The 19034-nt window shown below is 40.6% G+C and overlaps 2 protein-coding genes across 3 annotated transcripts; both read right to left on the bottom strand.

The window, feature by feature from the left end:
- Positions 1–497: 497 nt before the first annotated feature.
- Positions 498–10796, bottom strand: sergef (secretion regulating guanine nucleotide exchange factor). The gene is made up of 11 exons (XM_005727954.1): positions 10707–10796; positions 10291–10429; positions 9813–9965; positions 7439–7533; positions 7207–7267; positions 6144–6257; positions 5989–6051; positions 5599–5757; positions 5344–5510; positions 3157–3193; positions 498–755 (listed from the first exon to the last, which is right to left on the bottom strand). Exons 1-11 carry the CDS (start codon positions 10746–10748, stop codon positions 568–570), a joined length of 1218 nt encoding a protein of 405 aa, XP_005728011.1. The 5' UTR covers positions 10749–10796; the 3' UTR covers positions 498–567.
- Positions 10797–12872: 2076 nt separating this feature from the next.
- On the bottom strand, positions 12873–17609 carry tph1a (tryptophan hydroxylase 1 (tryptophan 5-monooxygenase) a). 2 transcript variants are annotated; one of them, XM_005727953.1, is made up of 11 exons: positions 17406–17609; positions 15507–15641; positions 15223–15406; positions 15036–15136; positions 14876–14943; positions 14598–14794; positions 14359–14494; positions 14148–14274; positions 13942–14037; positions 13587–13720; positions 12873–13437 (listed from the first exon to the last, which is right to left on the bottom strand). In XM_005727953.1, exons 1-11 carry the CDS (start codon positions 17493–17495, stop codon positions 13263–13265), a joined length of 1443 nt encoding a protein of 480 aa, XP_005728010.1. In that variant the 5' UTR covers positions 17496–17609; the 3' UTR covers positions 12873–13262. The 2 variants fall into 2 exon arrangements, with proteins under 2 accessions (XP_005728010.1, XP_013765004.1); XM_013909550.1 differs by lacking the exon at positions 17406–17609 and adding an exon at positions 16379–16544.
- Positions 17610–19034: the final 1425 nt, after the last annotated feature.

Here is a 19034-nt window from a genome sequence, read left to right as displayed (position 1 = left end):
AATAATTGATAGACCAGTAGAAAAATGGGAAATAAAATGCTGTTGTGTGTATGTGCGAGTGGTACATCACATGACAGAGAATTTTTCACCATGGATTGCTGAGATTGACTGCCTCCTGACATTCAAGATCACAGCAATAAAACCCCTGACATGAGAAGATGGAGCTGTAACACTAGTCTAGCCCATCCCTCATATGACCTGTAACAGCTTCATTGAGGAAGGCAAACACGTCAGGTGGAGTTGCAGCTACAGGCGTGGCCATACCCTGCAAAGCCATTGACCCCATCGTGTCCATCATAGACAAATTATGGCCACATGAAACATAAATCACAGAACCATACAAGGATATTTATGACAAACTGCAGATTAAAGTGTGACCGCTTCAAGTAGCTCAGGTAGCCTTTTAACATGTGAAAGTTAGTGTTGAGTCAAGGGCACTTAAAATGATCGCACGTGGGTTTCACAGGGCACCGATAAACCACTAAAACACAAATGTGTTAACTCCCCAAAGCATTCGCTTTTTATAGCCTCTGATTGTCATGCAGAATAAATGTCCCTGCTCCAGCGTTACTCGAGTGGTGCAGAATTTCTTTCTGTGCCGGTCGTTGCAGCGCAAACTGCCATGGAGTGTCCGGCTCCGCAGCCAATGAGAACAGGTCTTAGACCAGGAACGAGCTGTGGATGAAAGACGTTGGCCTGCGAGCCGTCTCCGCACATTCCATGTTCATTCCAGCCCCACGAGAAGAGACTTCCCCCTGAAAGGGAGAAGGATCATGGGTCAGTGTAACTGACAGGAGAGAGAATGAGGGGGCTGTAGTACAGTGTGTACAATGTAGGCTAAAATCAGCATCCTGGATTACAAAAAAACAGGGTGCAAAAGAAAACACACACAGCTCCTGTTCCCCACCCTGACACTTGGTCAATAACAAAGCCTCGCTGCTCTTCACAGCTGGAGAGCCTATCGGTGGGTGTGGTCAGGTCTGCATCACCGAGGAGACACGTGCCATGGCAACACAGTTACCTAACAGGCTCCATTGCCATGACAACAGAAGCGAGCTTGCTTTCTCAAGGGTAACACATCTTCAAGCTCTCCCCGTACTGCAGTCGTGTGCCTTTCGTGTCATCTTTTCATTTGTTTCATCGCGAGGTTGTCTTTGTCTTTGTCTGCGTTTTCAGCTCGTCCCCGAAAAGCCGCAGCGCTTGCCAGAAAGACGCATATGTTTTCACCAGTTCACAGACCTCGATGCCATGCCAAGCAGCTCATGCCAATGTGACAGTTTGCCAGAAACCGCTTATGCGTTACAAACATGCATGTAGTGCCCGTCTTAAAGACAGTGCATGTATTTACGACTGGACTGACACCTTTTCTTTGATTTAGTGTTCAGAAAGTATTATTGGACTAAATGTGTTGAAACATTTGGTTCATTGGGAAGAAAAAAATCTTTATTTTGGTGCTGTGCTTAATTCATGGGCTCACTGACTGGAGTATAGCACATCAGTGTTTCCATGGCAACAAAGTGTCTGCATAATATTCTGCACGACAAAAGGATAATAAAAAAAAAAAAAGGAATCTCAAACCAAAAGGCCATTTGTGCATGCAAACAAATGCTGTTATTTGTTTTTGAAATTTGTCAGTTTAAAATTTCACACCCAAATAACAACGCCACAGTGACACAGTCTGCGGAGGTTGCCTTTTTTTTAGTGTGACTTGCATCATTCTACAGATACAGCTCTAATTTAAGGTGTTCCTGCTTCTACAATCCCATTAAGTGGAAAAATGTTCACATGAACCAAAAATCTTTCCTCAGATTGGATGAGCTGTGGCCACAGAGTCTTTGACCCATCTCCCTACCTCTGACCACCGCTGATGATTTTCACACACCAGGAGAACTTGCTCAGGTTCTAATGAGCAAAGGATGAGCAGGCAACAGATATCATAAGCAGCATGCAATGCTCTCCGTTCCTTTCCGCCTGACCTACTTCAGCACCCGAAATAGCAGCACTCAGGTCTGCGCTTCCAATCCTGTTTTGCTATTTCATTGCTCCTGCCACCACACGTCAGACAGGAGGAGGAAGAGAGGTGAGCGTGGCAGAAGATTGAGATGCTGGAGGTTCAGATGAGACCTCTATTTGCTAGTTCTGCCTTCACGGCCCATAACTCAACTTTTTCAAAGTGCTTCTTGCGAACTATGGATGATGGACAATTTCCACATATTCAAATTAGAATCGCACATTCATTATCGCTATCAATTAGTGAGATTAACACCAGTGAATGGCATGGATGCTTGCAGAAACACCACCGATGTTCATAGTTTCCTCTCTTATGGAAGCATGCGCCTGTATTTCAGTGATAATCTGTGATATTTATATTCGTGCTCATGTAAAAAAAAAACTGGGTCAGTGTTCAAAAATTAATGTGATAGATTTTACTTCCAAAAACCCTTTTACATGCCTAGCTGGTTACTATAGAAAAGCAGGAGACTTTTGGCAGGCCTGGCAAGAATAAAAGCACATTTAATCTAATGAGCGATCGCAAACAAGCAGTCAGACATGTCTATCTTTGTTCAGTTCTCTTTGAGGGATGCATGTGAGTGTGCGGCGTCTGTTCAGCGGTTAAGCAGACAAAGGGAGATCGTTCTACAAACATATGACTGGAAAAACTTGCCTGTAAATGGGCATCTGGTTAATTCATCCCCTTTACAGGCCTGTTCGGGTAATTGCTTCTGTCAATGATATCCATCTATCCACACTGTAATTACATCCTCATGCAATAGCCACTGAGCAATGAGCTGACCTCAGAAATGCTCTGCAGCTTTACAAGGATTAATTGTTAACACTGTAATGCATTAGACAGCTCCCTTACTAACTTTTTAGCAGGGGTGAGGACAGCTTGAAATAGTTTAGCCTCACCGATGTGTCTTCTACATTACGGTACTTTACGCAAACACAGCCAGAGTCACCTCAAGCCCTTGAGGATGTCTCTCATTTCAGCCATGAGAACTGAAAGAACCCAGTAAGTTCAAACTTTGCTTTTAATTTTTCATAAAAGGCTTTTGTTTCCTATGGAAATGTTGAGTGCACTTGTGCATTATGTGAATAATAAGTTAGGAGAAAAGTGAAGAAACTGCAAGGACATTTTTGAGAGAACACACTCACCTACAGTAGCAAGGTTATGTTCTGATCCACAGCAAATCTGTGGAGAAAATAACTTTTAAATACATGTTGAAAAGCAAATGTGCAATTTTAAGACTGTAATATTCAATGACATATGATACTGACAATCGAATTAATCGCATTCTCCCTTACAAATTAAATAAAATGACAAGATAAAGCCACTTAGATTTAATTTTAAAATTTGATAATTTAATAATGATTTTTTTTTCACATCTTTACATACGTTTGGTACTCCAGCATACGATTCCCTTTAGCGCATAATGTAAATTGAAACTATAGCAGAGACCCAACTGATTCATAACTCTTAAAAGCCACTGCTGGGCTTGCTGGAGGAGTTAATGCAGCCATTTGAGGATGCTTATACAGTCTTGCCCTTTGCTGACCGAAACCTTTTAGATTTTAATGGCCTTTTCTCCTGCTTCCCCCTTCACAAGTATGACAAGAATTGAGTGGACATGCTTAAATGCTAATTGAATCCTAGATATGAGACACAGTCCACTGCATGGCTGTTAAATGCAATTAAAGTACTGGCTTAAGCCACCCCTCATTTCTTTATATTTTCTTTCCAAAGAGACTTTCTTGCAATCTGTCTTGCAAGCAGTCTTGAGCAATAGTTCTCCAGGTTTTTTGAAGGTCTTTCAAAGTTCAAATCACTGTCAATTTGCATGGAGGAGGTCAGGATAGAGGTACAACAGTGAGTGTTTGCAGCCATCTGTAAAAAAAAAAAGAAAAGAAAAGTGGAGGTTGTGTCATGGCTTGGGTGTGCACATTAGCCAGTGGCTCTTGTCAAAATTGATTTGTCATGCAGAACTATCTGGAACGCATCTAATTAGCAACAGCTTTAGTTTTCACAATGACAACGATCCTGAAAACAGTAAAAGCATAGATGGATAGAAAAACATGCAAGAGATGGGCATGTGATTAACTGAGCTCATGTACAGGGACACCATCGGTCATGGATTGGCCTCCCCTCTGCCCAGACCTCAACATTATTGAAGCAGTGTGGGAACAGAACAGAATGACAGTTACTCTGAAAGTCCTTCAAAGGTCCTGGAGAACTGTTCCTGAAGACTACTTGCAGAAATTACAACAAAGCTTCCCTAAGAGAGTTCAGGCAGTGTTAAAGAATAAAGGCAGCCATAACAAATATCAACTTTAAGCTTCGTTAGAAAGGTGCAAACGCAGTTTTTTTCCTTATTCACTGTATTTACATGTATGTTTGCACTTTAACCAATAAATAAGTGTACAGAATTCCCATTTTTGTAGCAAAATATAGACTTTTGCATGTAGCACTTTATTTGACAAAGAAAACAAGTGATTAACAGAAACTGACCCACTGATCATGAACCACTGACGGGTTGAAATTTGTCCATCAGTAATGCTCACATGGCTCCCTCCTGGCACTAACAGCCATGTCACATTCAAAGTCACTTACATGACCTTTCTTTCACATTCAGATGTTCAGTTTGAACCTTAGCACATCGTCCTGACTACGTCTTCATACATCAGTTGGTGTCATGTGATTGGCTGTTGGTAGATGTACCTAAAAAGTGGCCAGTCAGTGTATATGTACAGTGCTTTAACAAAGTAGTGTGGCCTGAGTGATTCATATCCCACTCAGCAAATTCATCTTACTTCACACTCAACACACAAGGTGACAAAGCTTTGACACCTTATGTGTTGTTGCAATGATCTGTGCGCAGTGGAAAGATGAAAGGAGCGCTTGTCCTTGTTTGTCCCTAACATTTGCTTCATTGGCAATGACCATATTGTCACTATTTAGACTACAGGTTAGTTGCTACAATCCCATTCACATGTAATTGTCCTTACGGGAGTAGAGAAAACTGCCTTCACTGATAAACACAAGTCGTTTTTTTCCCCTGCTGAACTATAATGACAGTGCGCGTATGCTTTGTACATAAGAGATAATTATCCAAATCATTAAGAACCTTCTGTTCAGGGGAAACATGCTTCGCCTTATACTAAACAATCAACAGCTACTTTAACTGTAACTGTCTGCTGCCTCCTGCTGGACGTCTACTGGCATTTTCAACAAAGCACTATCCTCAAGACCAACAATCCAAACACAAGTCAAGAAAACATTTAATTGTTACTGATTGCAGCACAGCTATAGGTTCTGCCATCTGGCGAAGTGCTAAACACTCCTACCTGTGTTGCACCACAAAGGTTTTCAACCTCTGCAGGGAGTCCAACCTCCTGGGTGCCACCTTGTGCCGCAGGGCCAGCTGGCTGCTGCTCTGTGTCCTCACTGGCTGATATTTGACGGCCCAGCTGTCCATAATTTCCCCTTCCCCATGTGAACACTCTCCCGCTCTCTGAAACAGATAATGGGATTGTTTTTTCAGTTTGGGCAACTGTCCTCTAAATCCTGTAAAAACTACTGAACATCACAGACCCGAGTACCTGTCTGAGCAACATTATGAGTCCAGCCGCTCCACACATTTATCACTTTTTCTCCATCCAGCAGAGATCGCTTCAGAAGAGTGGGAGAAGACAGGAAGGGCTCTGTGGTGGTCAGCTGACCATGCTTGTTGCTTCCCCACAGAAACAAATCGCCATCTCCTGCCCACATGACAGCGACAGCATTACTCTTCATTCAGCACAAGCAGCAGCAAAAAAGCAGAACAGCAATTGAGATGCTCTGGTGAACTAATTACAGGACATCAGAGAGGGCAGACTTGATGTATGATAAAGAAGTGAGCTTATGTGTGTAAATTGTCCCTATGAATGAGCAGTGCAAAATACATAGCTTATTATTGCAGAACATATTGAAGCAACTCACTACCATCCTACCTGTAAGGCACACACAGTGTGCTGACCCTGCAGTTACCCGGTGTGATATTCTTTGATCCAGACCTGCAACAAGGTCATAAATATCTGTCACATCTACAAATCACCAATAATAGAATAAATTATTAATTATTTATGTTCAGTACAGCTTACGTTACCTGGTACCAGACAGGGCACCTTAGAGTTAAAGTGAGATGGGACAGCATGTGGACTGAATGCTCTCTTTGCATAACTGAAAAGACCAGTTCCCCACTGATAAACACAGCCTGAGCCTGAAAGTCAAATAGAATTACAGGATTTATAGCTTCACATGAAAAACAGGAGCAGTCAGAGTGCATACCTCCACCAAGACTGAAAATTCCCTTCACACCATGCATGCACTAAGTCCTATGAGATGAAAGATATCTGGTTGCAGACTGGTTTATGGTATTTTCTTGAGAACATCAAGCCAAAGTTTCAATTTGATATGCATTTGGGAAGATATCCCATTTTTCAGGATCCAGATTTGATTCAGTCCAGAAATGTAATCCATTCTAATTCCCATGCAAGTTCATACTTTATATACAGTGGGGCAAAAAAGTATTTAGTCAGCCACCGATTGTGCAAGTTCCCCCACTTAAAATGATGACAGAGGTCAGTAATTTGCACCAGAGGTACACTTCAACTGTGAGAGACAGAATGTGAAAAAAAATCCATGAATTCACATTACAGGACACATTGGTCTTGACCATGGCGGCGTTTGGAGTCTGACTGTTTGAGGCTGTGGACAGGTGTCTTTTATACAGATGATGAGTTCAAACAGGTGCCATTCATACAGGTAACGAGTGGGGGACAGAAAAGCTTCTTACAGAAGACGTTACAGGTCTGTGAGAGCCAGAGATTTTCCTTGTTTGAGGTGACCAAATACTAATTTTCCACCCTGATTTACGAATAAATTCTTTACAAATCCTACCATGTGAATTCATGGATTTTTTTTCACATTCTGTCTCTCACAGTTGAAGTGTACCTGTGGTGCAAATTACTGACCTCTGTCATCATTTTAAGTGGGGGAACTTGCACAATCGGTGGCTGACTAAATACTTTTTTGCCCCACTGTAAATATATATATATATATATATTATAAATACAGCTAAGAAACATAAAGACAGGCAAAAAACCAATCATGTAACCACTTTGGCAGATGTTAAAAAAAAACGAGGGCCGTTCACAATGCTACCTTACCAGTAACAGCAAGTGAGTGTCGGAGTCCTGCTGCTACACTAACTACTGGCTCCTTCAGATTCTGTCAACAAACAGCACAATGACATGTCCCTTAATGAAAGTGATTAAGATGGCAGGTAAGTAAAGATCATTTATACTAATGTAGATCACTCAAGATGTATTGAATGGATATTTAAAAAAAATAAATTAAAAACTTTACTTTATAAAAACTGCACCCCCATCGTGTTCTCACCTCAACAACCAGTAGATCTGCTGAGTGTGTCACAGTCTGTCCAACACCCAGTTGCCCAAATGCATTGGAACCACATGCTAATAGTTGCCCACCGTCTGAGAGTGTGCCAAAACAAGAAAAGAAATATGCCTTTAACTAAGACACACTGAAAAATTACGCTTTTGGATGAGTGGAAAGTAGTTAAGGTGTCCTCCGTTATTCCCATTCTGTTAAATATGTAGGGTTTTTTTTTTTTGACAATATAGCAATGAATGTGAGTTAGTTTTTTTTCCACCCTTTTTCTAGAAACACATGTATCATAATGGTCTAAGGATAATATACAGTGGCTTGCAAAAGTATTCGGCCCCCTTGAACTTTCCCACATTTTATCACATTACAGCCACAAACATGAATCAATATATTGGAATTCCACCTGAAAGACCAACACAAAGTGGTGTACACGTGAGAAGTGGAACGGAAATCATACATGATTCCAAACATTTCTTTTTACAAATAAATAACTGAAAAGTGGGATTTGCGTTATTATTCAGCCCCCTTTGGTCTGAGTGCAGTCAGTTGCCCATAGACATTGCCTGATGAGTGCTAATGACTAAATAGAGTGCACCTGTGTGTAATCTAATGTCAGTACAAATACAGCTGCTCTGTGACAGCCTCAGAGGTTGTCTAAGAGAATATTGGGAGCAACAACACCATGAAGTCCAAAGAACACACCAGACAGGTCAGGGATAAAGTTATTGAGAAATTTAAAGCAGGCTTAGACTACAAAAAGATTTCCCAAGCCTTGAACATCCCACGGAGCACTGTTCAAGCGATCATTCAGAAATGGGAGTATGGCACAACTGTAAACCTACCAAGACAAGGCCGTCCACCTAAACTCACAGGCCGAACAAGAAGAGCGCTGATCAGAAATGCAGCCAAGAGGCCCATGGTGACTCTGGACGAGCTGCAGAGATCTACAGCTCAGGTGGGGGAATCTGTCCATAGGACAACTATTAGTCGTGCACTGCACAAAGTTGGCCTTTATGGAAGAGTGGCAAGAAGAAAGCCATTGTTAACAGAAAACCATAAGAAGTCCCGTTTGCAGTTTGCCACAAGCCATGTGGGGGACACAGCGAACATGTGGAAGAAGGTGCTCTGGTCAGATGAAACCAAAATGCAAAACGCTATGTGTGGCGGAAAACTAACACTGCACATCACTCTGAACGCCATCCCCACTGTCAAATATGGTGGTGGCAGCATCATGCTCTGGGGGTGCTTATCTTCAGCAGGGACAGGGAAGCTGGTCAGAGTTGATGGGAAGATGGATGAAGCCAAATACAGGGTAATCTTGGAAGAAAACCTCTTGGAGTCTGCAAAAGACTTGAGACTGGGGCGGAGGTTCACCTTCCAGCAGGACAACGACCCTAAACATAAAGCCAGGGCAACAATGGAATGGTTTAAAACAAAACATATCCATGTGTTAGAATGGCCCAGTCAAAGTCCAGATCTAAATCCAATCGAGAATCTGTGGCAAGATCTGAAAACTGCTGTTCACAAACGCTGTCTATCTAATCTGACTGAGCTGGAGCTGCAAAGAAGAATGGGCAAGGATTTCAGTCTCTAGATGTGCAAAGCTGGTAGCTGTTATTGCAGCAAAAGGTGGTTCTACAAAGTATGGACTCAGGGGGCTGAATAATTACGCACACCCCACTTTGCAGTTTTTTACAAATAAATAACTGCAAAGTGGGGTGTGTCCTTTGGACTTCATGGTGTTGTTGCTCCCAATATTCTCTTAGACAACCTCTGAGGCTGTCACAGAGCAGCTGTATTTGTACTGACATTAGATTACACACAGGTGCACTCTATTTAGTCATTAGCACTCATCAGGCAATGTCTATGGGCAACTGACTGCACTCAGACCAAACGGGGCTGAATAATAACGCACACCCCACTTTTCAGTTATTTGTAAAAAATGTTTGGAATCATGTATGATTTTTGTTCCACTTAAGTGTACACCACTTTGTATTGGTCTTACGTGGAATTCCAATAAAATTGATTCATGTTTGTGGCTGTAATGTGACAATATGTGGAGAAGTTCAAGGGGGCCGAATACTTTTGCAAGCCACTCTATCTGCACTTTCAGAAAAATTTATCTAATATAATGAAATTTCTAATATAACACAGCTATATTATTTTGTTTTATATGCAATTCATCTATTGTATTATTCAAATATAATAAAATGTTATATTAGAATAAAAACTAACATTGCCATAAAAGATCTATTATCCCTGCCCCAAAGAAACACCTGTGGTTTGGCTAGCAATATCACCCTTAAACCAAGTACAACTAGAAATGAGGATAAATTCCTGGTAGGAAACGGTGCTGACTGCTCACCAGTGAGAAGAAGGGTAAAATCCCAACCACAGGCGATGTCTGTGACTCTCTGATTCAGGATGGGGCAGTGCTGAAGAGTTGCGATGTCTCCACTGTGGCCAAGTCCCAGCTGGCCTCTGTTATTCTGTCCACACACAAACACCTGGCCACTCTCTGTCCAGCATGGAAACAATCAAAGATTTTACTTAGATGTGTTATTTTTGGGACAGTTACACCTGTACACTCACTCTAGACATTTACTTAAACAAACGAGACTGAACTGAGTGGAAGTTTGCTTCTACCGTTTGCTGTTAGATCATTCATAATTTTTGCATTAACAGATTATCAACATAAAAACAAACAAACAATTAATTTCACTGGCCAGAAGGAGGCGCCACGTGACTTATGAAGGTCTTGCTCACGATACCACAACAGACTACAAACATCATTCGCTGGTGGGCTGAAGTTTGTGTTTAATATAGGACGAAAGGATACGTACCGGTAATAACTACGGAGTGTCCCCCACCGCCGCTGACAGCCCGGACTGGGCTGTTTTGTAGGGCAGCAATGTTAGAGAGCCGGGGCAAAGCCTGGTCCTCCACATGTCCCTGGCTCAGTTGCCCGTAACTGTTGGCTCCCTGACAATAACAGCACAGCTTAATAAAAGTATATGACAGACCGAAAACTACTATCAGTGCTCAGGTGACCGTGAACCAGATGTTAACATCTGTTTTTTTGTCGCCTCACCTGTAAAGACAGTAAGTTTGGACGCTAGTTAAGCTAACGTTAGCAAAAGTGCTACGTCTTCTGCGTTTCCAATTGAAGAGTCACTTTGTTCCTTGCATTTAAATAAAGGAATTACACAACCAGATATACGCGACTTTTACAGTGTACTGTTCAATATAACAAACTTACCCAAGAATGTAAACAAAACTCCAACCGTGCGTGTGTTTCCATGGAGTATCTGGGCTAAACACTCAAGTATGCTTTGCGACACTGTCGCGAAGGCGCTTGAAACGGATATATGAGTGGCAAAAGTTACAAACTAAGTTATGACTTTGTAGAAATGTAATATCTAACAATATCTAACATACAGATACATAATATCTGGTAAAATAATGGGTGGATTTTTTTATTCACCTCAACATAAACTCATCATCATATTCTGTGTTATGATTAAATGTTTGTGTTCGATTTATGGTTTTGCCAAACCACGTTTGGGCTGTTTGTGGAGCTGAAATAGCTCCACACGTGACTTGCCTTACTATCACCCATTATCACTGATTGAGAGAGTAAACACACATAAGCCCTGATGCATTTATACAGCCGTATTTCACATATCACCACGACAGGTGGAAGTAGTGGAAGTAGTTCCTAGGATCCCAATAATACAGTTACGCTCCAATGTGTTCTTGTTAATCATAAACTACAAATTTACCTCAAATCACTAAAATGTTGATATTTTAATATGAGAATCAATTCTAGATCATAAATGTCTGGTATCGGAGGAATCGATATTTCAGTATCGATTGTAACGCCACTGCAGAAGAGACTACAGCTTCACAAAAAAACAACTTCAATGCTAAATGATCAAATTCTTCAGGTGACAAATTTAGAATAATCTGGGCAGCACTATTATGCTGCTGCCTAAGTTTTAATTTTATTCACCTTTAAATATAAGCTACCATTATGTGTGTCATTTCTTGAAACTATAGTTTTGATGTGTTAAATCAGACCAATTTCTTAAGCTGGGCAGTAAAGTAAGTTTTCTGCTCTGTCTGTTGGATTACTGACCTCAGATATTCAAACTCATCCACCTTTGCTGCCTCTCCTCCTGGCATCTTCACTGTTCACACATATTTATTCTGTCTTCCTTCTAGTGACTTTAATTCCTCTTCTCCCCAGAGCATACCTCCATCTCTCCAGGCTGTCTTCCACCTGCTCTACTCTCACTACAAATCATACTGCTGTCTGCAAACATCATTGTCCACAGAGACTCCTGCCTGACCTCTGTCAGTCTGCCCACCAACCACTGAAAACAACAAGGGCTATTCTCTGATGTTATCCCACCCACACCTCACCACTGTCTTGCTGTCCTCATAGATGTCCTGCGCCACCCTCACATATTTCTCTGGTGCGGTTCCTCTATTTGCACCCTGGCATGTGCTTTATCTCCACGTTTATCATCTGGACCTAGCACCTTTCCAGTCTTCATCCTCTTTCTCCTTAATAATCCTTTGTACTTCCAGATTCACTAACTCTCTTTCTCATTTTCTTCATTCATCAGATCCTCAAAGTATAAATAAATAATATAAATATAATATAATAATAACAACATAATAAAAATGAAATTGTATGACGCCATTTACGTGTCCACGAAATGCGTTTAAGAGTCATTATTGATTTTTCTGCTACCTATCTTGGAAAGTTCTGTTCCCAGTTGGACTTTTTCATTAGGTAATAAGCGTCCTGGCTCTCAAATCAAAGGCATATTTTTTTCTGCAACACTTTATTGAGATTTTGCAAACTCCAGCCTCAAAATAATTGTTATAATCACTTTCAGAGTCTTCACTGCCATCATCTTGCATGTCTATCATCAACAGCAGCAGCATCCTCAGGGTTCAATAACAAAGTTACATCCACAAAAACTAATAAAAGTAATAAATCAACAATTAAACAACTGTTTTGGCATGCTATAAACACACAAAATGACTTTTTTATTCAATTTTTTTTTTGTTTGATTCATAACCTAGTTCTAATTTCTATATTTCTTTACAGTAGAAAAATAATGTCTTGATTTCTGGAGTTCTACAACTGAATTCAATTCAAGAGGAAGTATTAAAAATCATCACTGTAAAGTAATCGCTGACATGGGTCAAATCGATCATAATCAATCACAAGAGCATTCTTATAAGAACAGCTAGTTAAAGGTGTCACTTTCATAATTTCCCTCAACAGCACACAAAAAAGGAATATTACACACACACACACACCAAAAGACAAATACAAAGAAGGTACATTTTAAACATTTCACTGAAGAGAGGAGTATTAAACATGAAGAAGAAGAATGAAATGATTTACAAAAAAAAAGAAAAGAAAACTCACACAATCATATACAAAAGCAGAAATAACAATTGGAGGTGTCTGTAACAGCTGGAAGTGTTTCAAAAGTGAACTGAAGTACCATCAAAGCACATAAACTGTTTGGAATATAGAAGCCAAATAGTACCTCAGATTAAGCAGCTCTTTGGGTTTGTCAAATATCTTAAAGTTAGTGTCTAAACATACCTAGTGCACCTGTAAATTGTGTAAGCTATATAAACCATGCAGTGGAGACGACAGAACATTTTTGCAAAAAAAAAAAACGACGCACATTCATGTTACTGGCAAAGGACAACACACAAGCAACGTCTCTACAGCAGTGCCGGGGATGACAGACTGTCAGTGTAACTCCATGTGAACTGTGCGCAGTCAGACACCCAGGTGTTTGTTCAGCCGGCTGAGTGCGTCACCGACGATGTCAAGCTCGTGTCGCAGCTCCTCCACCACACTGTTGATGCTGGGAGTGTCTTTTAGCACATCCACACTCTGGGTGTAGGGGTTGTATCGAACCGTGAAGGGACGCTTGATGGTCTTGGCAAACTCCCTGAAACACAGTATTAAATAATATGCTATCAGCAGTTTAGCTTAAAAAGCTTACAGCTATTCTTGCTGGGTCTACCTATATATTATAATGTATAAGTTAAATGCTGAGTGTTGTAGTCTTTACAACACAGTCTTTACAATTAAGCTCACCTCATTTTGACTTTGGCTTCCTCAAAGCTATCTGACACAAAGTAGACATCCTGAAACGTTGTGATGATGCATTCCTGCTTTGATGTAATTTTGGGGTCGAAAGGCATTATCCTTGCATTACCAGAGAGCGCATGCTGTCAGAGAGAGACACAGTGGAGATGTTGAAAACACAAGTTGATCATTTAATAAATGTGCATCTATATTTTCTCAACAAAAAAAGATTATTTATTGTGTGTCCTAAGGTGGAATATGATCAAGTTTGTAACGTAAAAAGACTATTCTGTCTGTGTTTTTAAAGCTCTTTGGGTAAAGGTGCCCACTGTACCATCCTACCATCCTGTTTGAATGTCTTTACCTTGAGCTCACTGATAGATGACAGAAGTCCAGCTCCATAAGCTCGCAGCTGCCCCTCTTGTTTGCATAGACCAAACTCCACAGTGAAGAAATAGCACTGCAACCCAGAAGAAGAACACAAGCAATTAGGACGACCTTGTTGGATTTTGAAAAAGAAATATCTTCATAAATATTGTTTGAAAATAAGATTGCAGCAGTGACTCTTACAGTGGCCAGTTTTTGAACTGAATCATCGGAGGCTCCAAGTGAAGCGAGACCAATCTCCTGAGAAAACTGAGCAAAGCTGGGCTCTGCCAGCAGCGGGACGTGGCCCAGCAGCTCATGGCATGTGTCCCTTAATAATAAAAGAAAACCAAATATTAAAACCAAAATTAACATTTAGATTACATATTTAGATATAGTGTTGGCTAGTACTCACGGTTCAGGGGTGTACAAGGGGTCGGAGCTGTGCCGCACATACTGGGTGCAGTGGAAAACGCGGAATGCCAAACCAGCAAGAAAGTCACGGGGGGACAGGTAACCTGCCACAGGCCTGATGGTAAATCCAGTACGTTCTAGAAAGATAGTGAAAATATATTGAATTGAGTGATTGCACCGCTAAAAGTGAACAAAATGATTTAAATCAAAGGAATATTTTAATCAAAATTGATAATTTACCCCTGAGGAAGCGTGACACATCTTCCAGCTGAGGGATGTTGTCCTCCCGACATCCACAATATTTGGACAGCAGTGGCAAGTTCTTCAAGTATTCCCGGCAGGCGTGGGTAGGGTACAGCTTGTTGAGCTCCCTGTACACAACACCCCAAGTCTTCACTTCCTCCTGTGTGAACTCAATACGAGGAATGGGATCTCCACTGGAAAAAGACAGAAAAAACTCCATAAGAATCATGATTTTTTTAAAAATACAATAGACATTTAAATAGATCAAAACTTACTGTTTGTAGGCCATGGCAAGATCTGCAAAATACTTTCGCCTTTTCCGATAGACATTGTCCTTGAAACCCTGATAAAGAGAAACGTAAAAATATAAGAATGCTTCATTTTAAGAGAGTTTGGTTTTGTTTGCTGAAGTGAGGCAGCGGGTTGATAATGTACCGGATGGTCAGCATCCAGTTCAGATCCATACATCAGGACTCGGTTAGCACACTTATCCAAGTCTGAAATCTTCTTTGGGAACCAGGGTACTTCATACATATCTGAGAACAGAAGAAAAAAGGTGCTCAAATTTAATGTTGTACCTTTAATTCAGCATCTGGAGTGTATTCACTCACTACTTTCTCACCTTCCTCGCGTAGACAGGAGTTATCTGGAGGCTCCATATCCACCACATTCACATGCTTCCGCAGCAGCTGGATGATTTCATTCAGTTGCTCGTGGTTGCTGTCACAGTCCACAAAAATTTCAAACTCAGAGTTGCGTCTTTTGGATTTCCTGGACTCAATGTGTACAAGGTTCACGTGGTTTTCCTGCGAGAATAAAACAAAAGAATTCTTTATTCATTTCAAAGCTAACAATGTGTCGCAATCAAGTCATTCTGTAAAAAGGAGCAGGGTTTGGGGGATGTACCTGGAAGAGTTTGAGTGCCTTTACAAGTCCCCCAACTTCATTCTTCAAGGAAAAGATGATTGTCGCTCTCCCTTTCTCTGATGAATTCTTCTTTTCGTTGTTTTCTTCAATTTTGGTGAAGGTTGACTTGTTTATCTGAAAATGATCAACAAAGACAGAGAGATTCAGTTGTGTATAATAGGGAGAAAAAAACAGTGGAGCAAATGAACTTTTGCTAGCCAATCTAAACTGGCTTTAAAATAATAATTAAGTCTACATATTGCACTTATCCACAGACTTGATGCAGAGCTTCTAATTACTTAAGACTATAAAACCATCCTAAATAACAACAATAATAATCCTAGAAATATAAAGAGTTGCAGACAGTCAGTCAGTCTTTAAAACATACACTGGCAGGTATATTGTTACTCTAAAGGGAATCATTGGCTTTTTCTTGACATCGCTGGTGTAAAAAATGAGTAATGGAAGTGCAGTGCATGCGCACAGGCAGGGCTCAGATTAAGGCTGACCAACTTCTTTGTCCAGTTCAGCACCTCGGATAGCGCTCTCACGTTGACGCGTGCCTGTGCGCGCTGCACACGCCAGGGGAAAATTATTTTAATCCTGCCTCAGATTTTAGCAGCGAGGCTGTTAAGATGCCAACAGCACAGAATAACTAATCTGTTTTGATTGACTCCAAAGTCTTCTCCTTTACTCTACCTGTATACTGCTTATTGAGGTATTTTTTAAAACATTAACCCGCGCTCCCCCCCAAAAACTTTCGAATTTGTCATCAAACAATAGGCACATAATGCCAAAGTCCAACGTTTAGACTGGATTAAAAGGATCACCCCTCACGTGAGACAATTAAATGCAGTTAAATTATTTCCTACCACATTTCGCCCTTCGTACATGGTGTAGACCGCGCGGCACACCAGTTTTCGGTGAGCCCTTGCCGGTAGTATCCCTGAAAGCATTAGTGCATGGAGTCTGGATCAGGACGCTGCCCGAGGTCAACGTTTTGCGTCTCGGTTTAACGAAGATGAACTTGTCTCTGTCTCAAAGAATCGCCTTACAGCAATCTCATTTGGAGAGCGGGGAAGCCTATTATTAGCTCCCCTCCACTCTGAAATCTCGCCACACGTTAGGGAAGCGCTTAATCAGTACAGCGCGCACGTTTTTTAGGCTGTTAAGTGGGAGAACATCGCTTCCCCTCATCAAATACTTTACTTTTTATAGTTGTGAAATAAATACGATATTTTTTAAATCCAGGGGTATAAACGAGAAACATAAAAAATGTTAGATTTTTTTAAAACAGGTGTGATCACATTTGCATGCATGGGGGTATAATTTGTCCAGCTTTTACTTTAATAGGATTTAGTAACGTGTTCCGCTGTAAAATCTGCCTTAAACGTCGTTGATTTCTATTACTCCAGTTTAAACATGTGTGTTTTTCGTTTTATCTCCATGTCTAAAGCAGCTGCGATATTGTCCTGGAGTACCTGTCAGCGTTTTCTATTTTCCCCTTACATGTGCTTGGAGACATCACATACTGCAGGTTGATCGGTTTATCTTTTATCTCCTCTGTCTGCGAATGGTGCTCAGCATGAGCACTGAAGTGTCTTTTATCATACCAAATTCAGATGTCTCTCTTTCTTTAACCCTCTTAACTCTTTGACGTAAATTACGGTATAACAAAACGGCTTAAATTAATCTGCGCTGACGACAAAGTGAAAGCTTATTCGATAAGATGACCCGCACAGATCTCCCCACCACTGTCCAAAAAAGTCACTTAAAAACAAAACAAAGCAAAAGTTCTTCATCTTGTTTGTTTCTATTGATTTGATCGAAGATAAAGGGGTTTCTTTAAGATAGAATAATAAAACCTTCCTCCTTCTTCTCTTTCTGTGAAGTTCTTACCTCATTGTTCAGCAGTTTTTCTTCAAAGCCGAGGTTCATAGAGTCAAAAGATCTTCCTCTACGTGGTCCTTCGATTTTGTTTGAGTACATGTTAAAGTGCTGCTGTTCTTGTTTTGTTTTTTTGTTTTTTTCCCCTTTCAGGCCTTTTTATTTAGTTGGCTTTCCTCTTTGCAAAGTGGGGTGTCTACCCAGTGGAGTGGCGCGCCGTGCTATTTAACCGCACTGAGAAATAGGGAGGGGGCAATAAGCTCACCCAAAGCAGCAAATGGAAAAGGAGCAGCAGCACCGCCCACATCATTAGGGGGGAAAGGGGTGTCTTTTTAATTCACCTAAAGGCCCGATCAGTCACGAAATCAGATTTTACCAGGAGAATTAGGAAGCTTTGCTCTCTCTCTCTCTTTTAATGTTTGAATTATTTAGCTATTACTAAATATGTTAAATGTGAACTCATGTTAGATTGGTACACAGAGGTCATTCTTATTGCTTGCTGACACCCTGAGACAAAGAAAAGATTGAGGTTTAAGATTTAAGTAGCCCACCAGCCTTCCATCCAGTGATCCAAACATGCTCCCCCCACTTCGAAATCCCGCACCATAAGCTCCTCTAAGTTCTTGCACATAACAGACATAATCTGCATGCTTTCCATTCTTTAACACAATGCGCCTTTTTAAATGAGATCAAGACAGCAAAGCAGAGAGAGCTTCAGAGGCCTCTACAGACAGAATCAAGGTGAAGCGGCGCTGGACGAGAGAGACCTCATTACTTTAAACAGATAACACCACTGTTTACTCTTAAGCTTTAGTCACCTTACACATAGGACGGGTGACATGTCTCTGGCTCTTAGCAAGCTCTTTTAGCTGCTCGCTGATCTAATGTGATGATACATGTGGCTAATGCACATGCTGTTTGTCTCAGGTGGTCCTGGGCTGTGTCACTCGTGACACGGACAGATGCTTTATACAACCCAAGCGGGCAATGAAGGGAACTTCCTCCTCAGATGTTGTGTAAGATAGAGCTAGAAGTGTTCACCTGACAGCCTCTTAAGACTCGCACTGATGTGATGTGGCCATAAAGTTTGTAGCAAAGAACGCGTAAACATGTTTACCTTACTGTTAGCTTAAGCTCCTTATTGCTTCCATGTAGAAGGTGAACATTTCTGCTTCACTGTGCAAACACAATATGCACAGCCTGGGTAACAAAACACAGGCTGAACATAAACAAATCAGAATTTTATTAAGTTACATTATGGTAAGAAGCACTGAAACAGGAACTCTGTTGTTTATTTAGGGAGATGAAATAAAAATGTCAGTTAACCGTTTAAGTTCAGATACCCAGCTTTTTAAACTTAAGGATTTGTGATAAGTTAGAAGTTAAATTTCCCAATTTCCTCAATCCTAATTTTAAGAACATAATAATAGTATTTATTAGCAACAGGAAGAAAAAACAAAACCTAAAAAAATACACACACATATATATATATATATACACACATATATATATATACACACATATATATATATACACACATATATATATATACACATACATATATATACACACATATATATATATACACATACATATATATACACATACATATATATACACATACATATATATACATACATA

Source organism: Pundamilia nyererei, unplaced genomic scaffold (genome assembly GCF_000239375.1).
Source record: "Pundamilia nyererei isolate P.nyererei 1_Seehausen unplaced genomic scaffold, PunNye1.0 scaffold00027, whole genome shotgun sequence".
NCBI lineage: Eukaryota > Metazoa > Chordata > Actinopteri > Cichliformes > Cichlidae > Pundamilia > Pundamilia nyererei.
The sequence above is the reverse complement of the archived record's forward strand: the minus strand, read 5'-3'. Positions and strand labels throughout refer to the sequence as shown.

Bases quoted from the DNA above. Each gene is read 5' to 3' on its own strand.
- sergef (XM_005727954.1), bottom strand. From the start codon at position 10,748: ATGGAAACACACGCACGGTTGGAGTTTTGTTTACATTCTTGG. The intron at 6,258-7,206 runs GTAAGGTAGCAT...TTTGACTTTCAG, and splicing joins ACACTCACTTGCTGTTACTG to GCTCAGGCTGTGTTTATCAG. The intron at 756-3,156 runs GTGAGTGTGTTC...TCTCCCTTTCAG, and splicing joins ACATAACCTTGCTACTGTAG to GGGGAAGTCTCTTCTCGTGG.
- tph1a (XM_005727953.1), bottom strand. From the start codon at position 17,495: ATGTACTCAAACAAAATCGAAGGACCACGTAGAGGAAGATCTTTTGAC. The intron at 14,944-15,035 runs GTACATTATCAA...TCTCTTTATCAG, and splicing joins AACTGGATGCTGACCATCCG to GGTTTCAAGGACAATGTCTA. The intron at 14,275-14,358 runs GTGAGTACTAGC...TTTATTATTAAG, and splicing joins CCCTTGTACACCCCTGAACC to GGACACATGCCATGAGCTGC.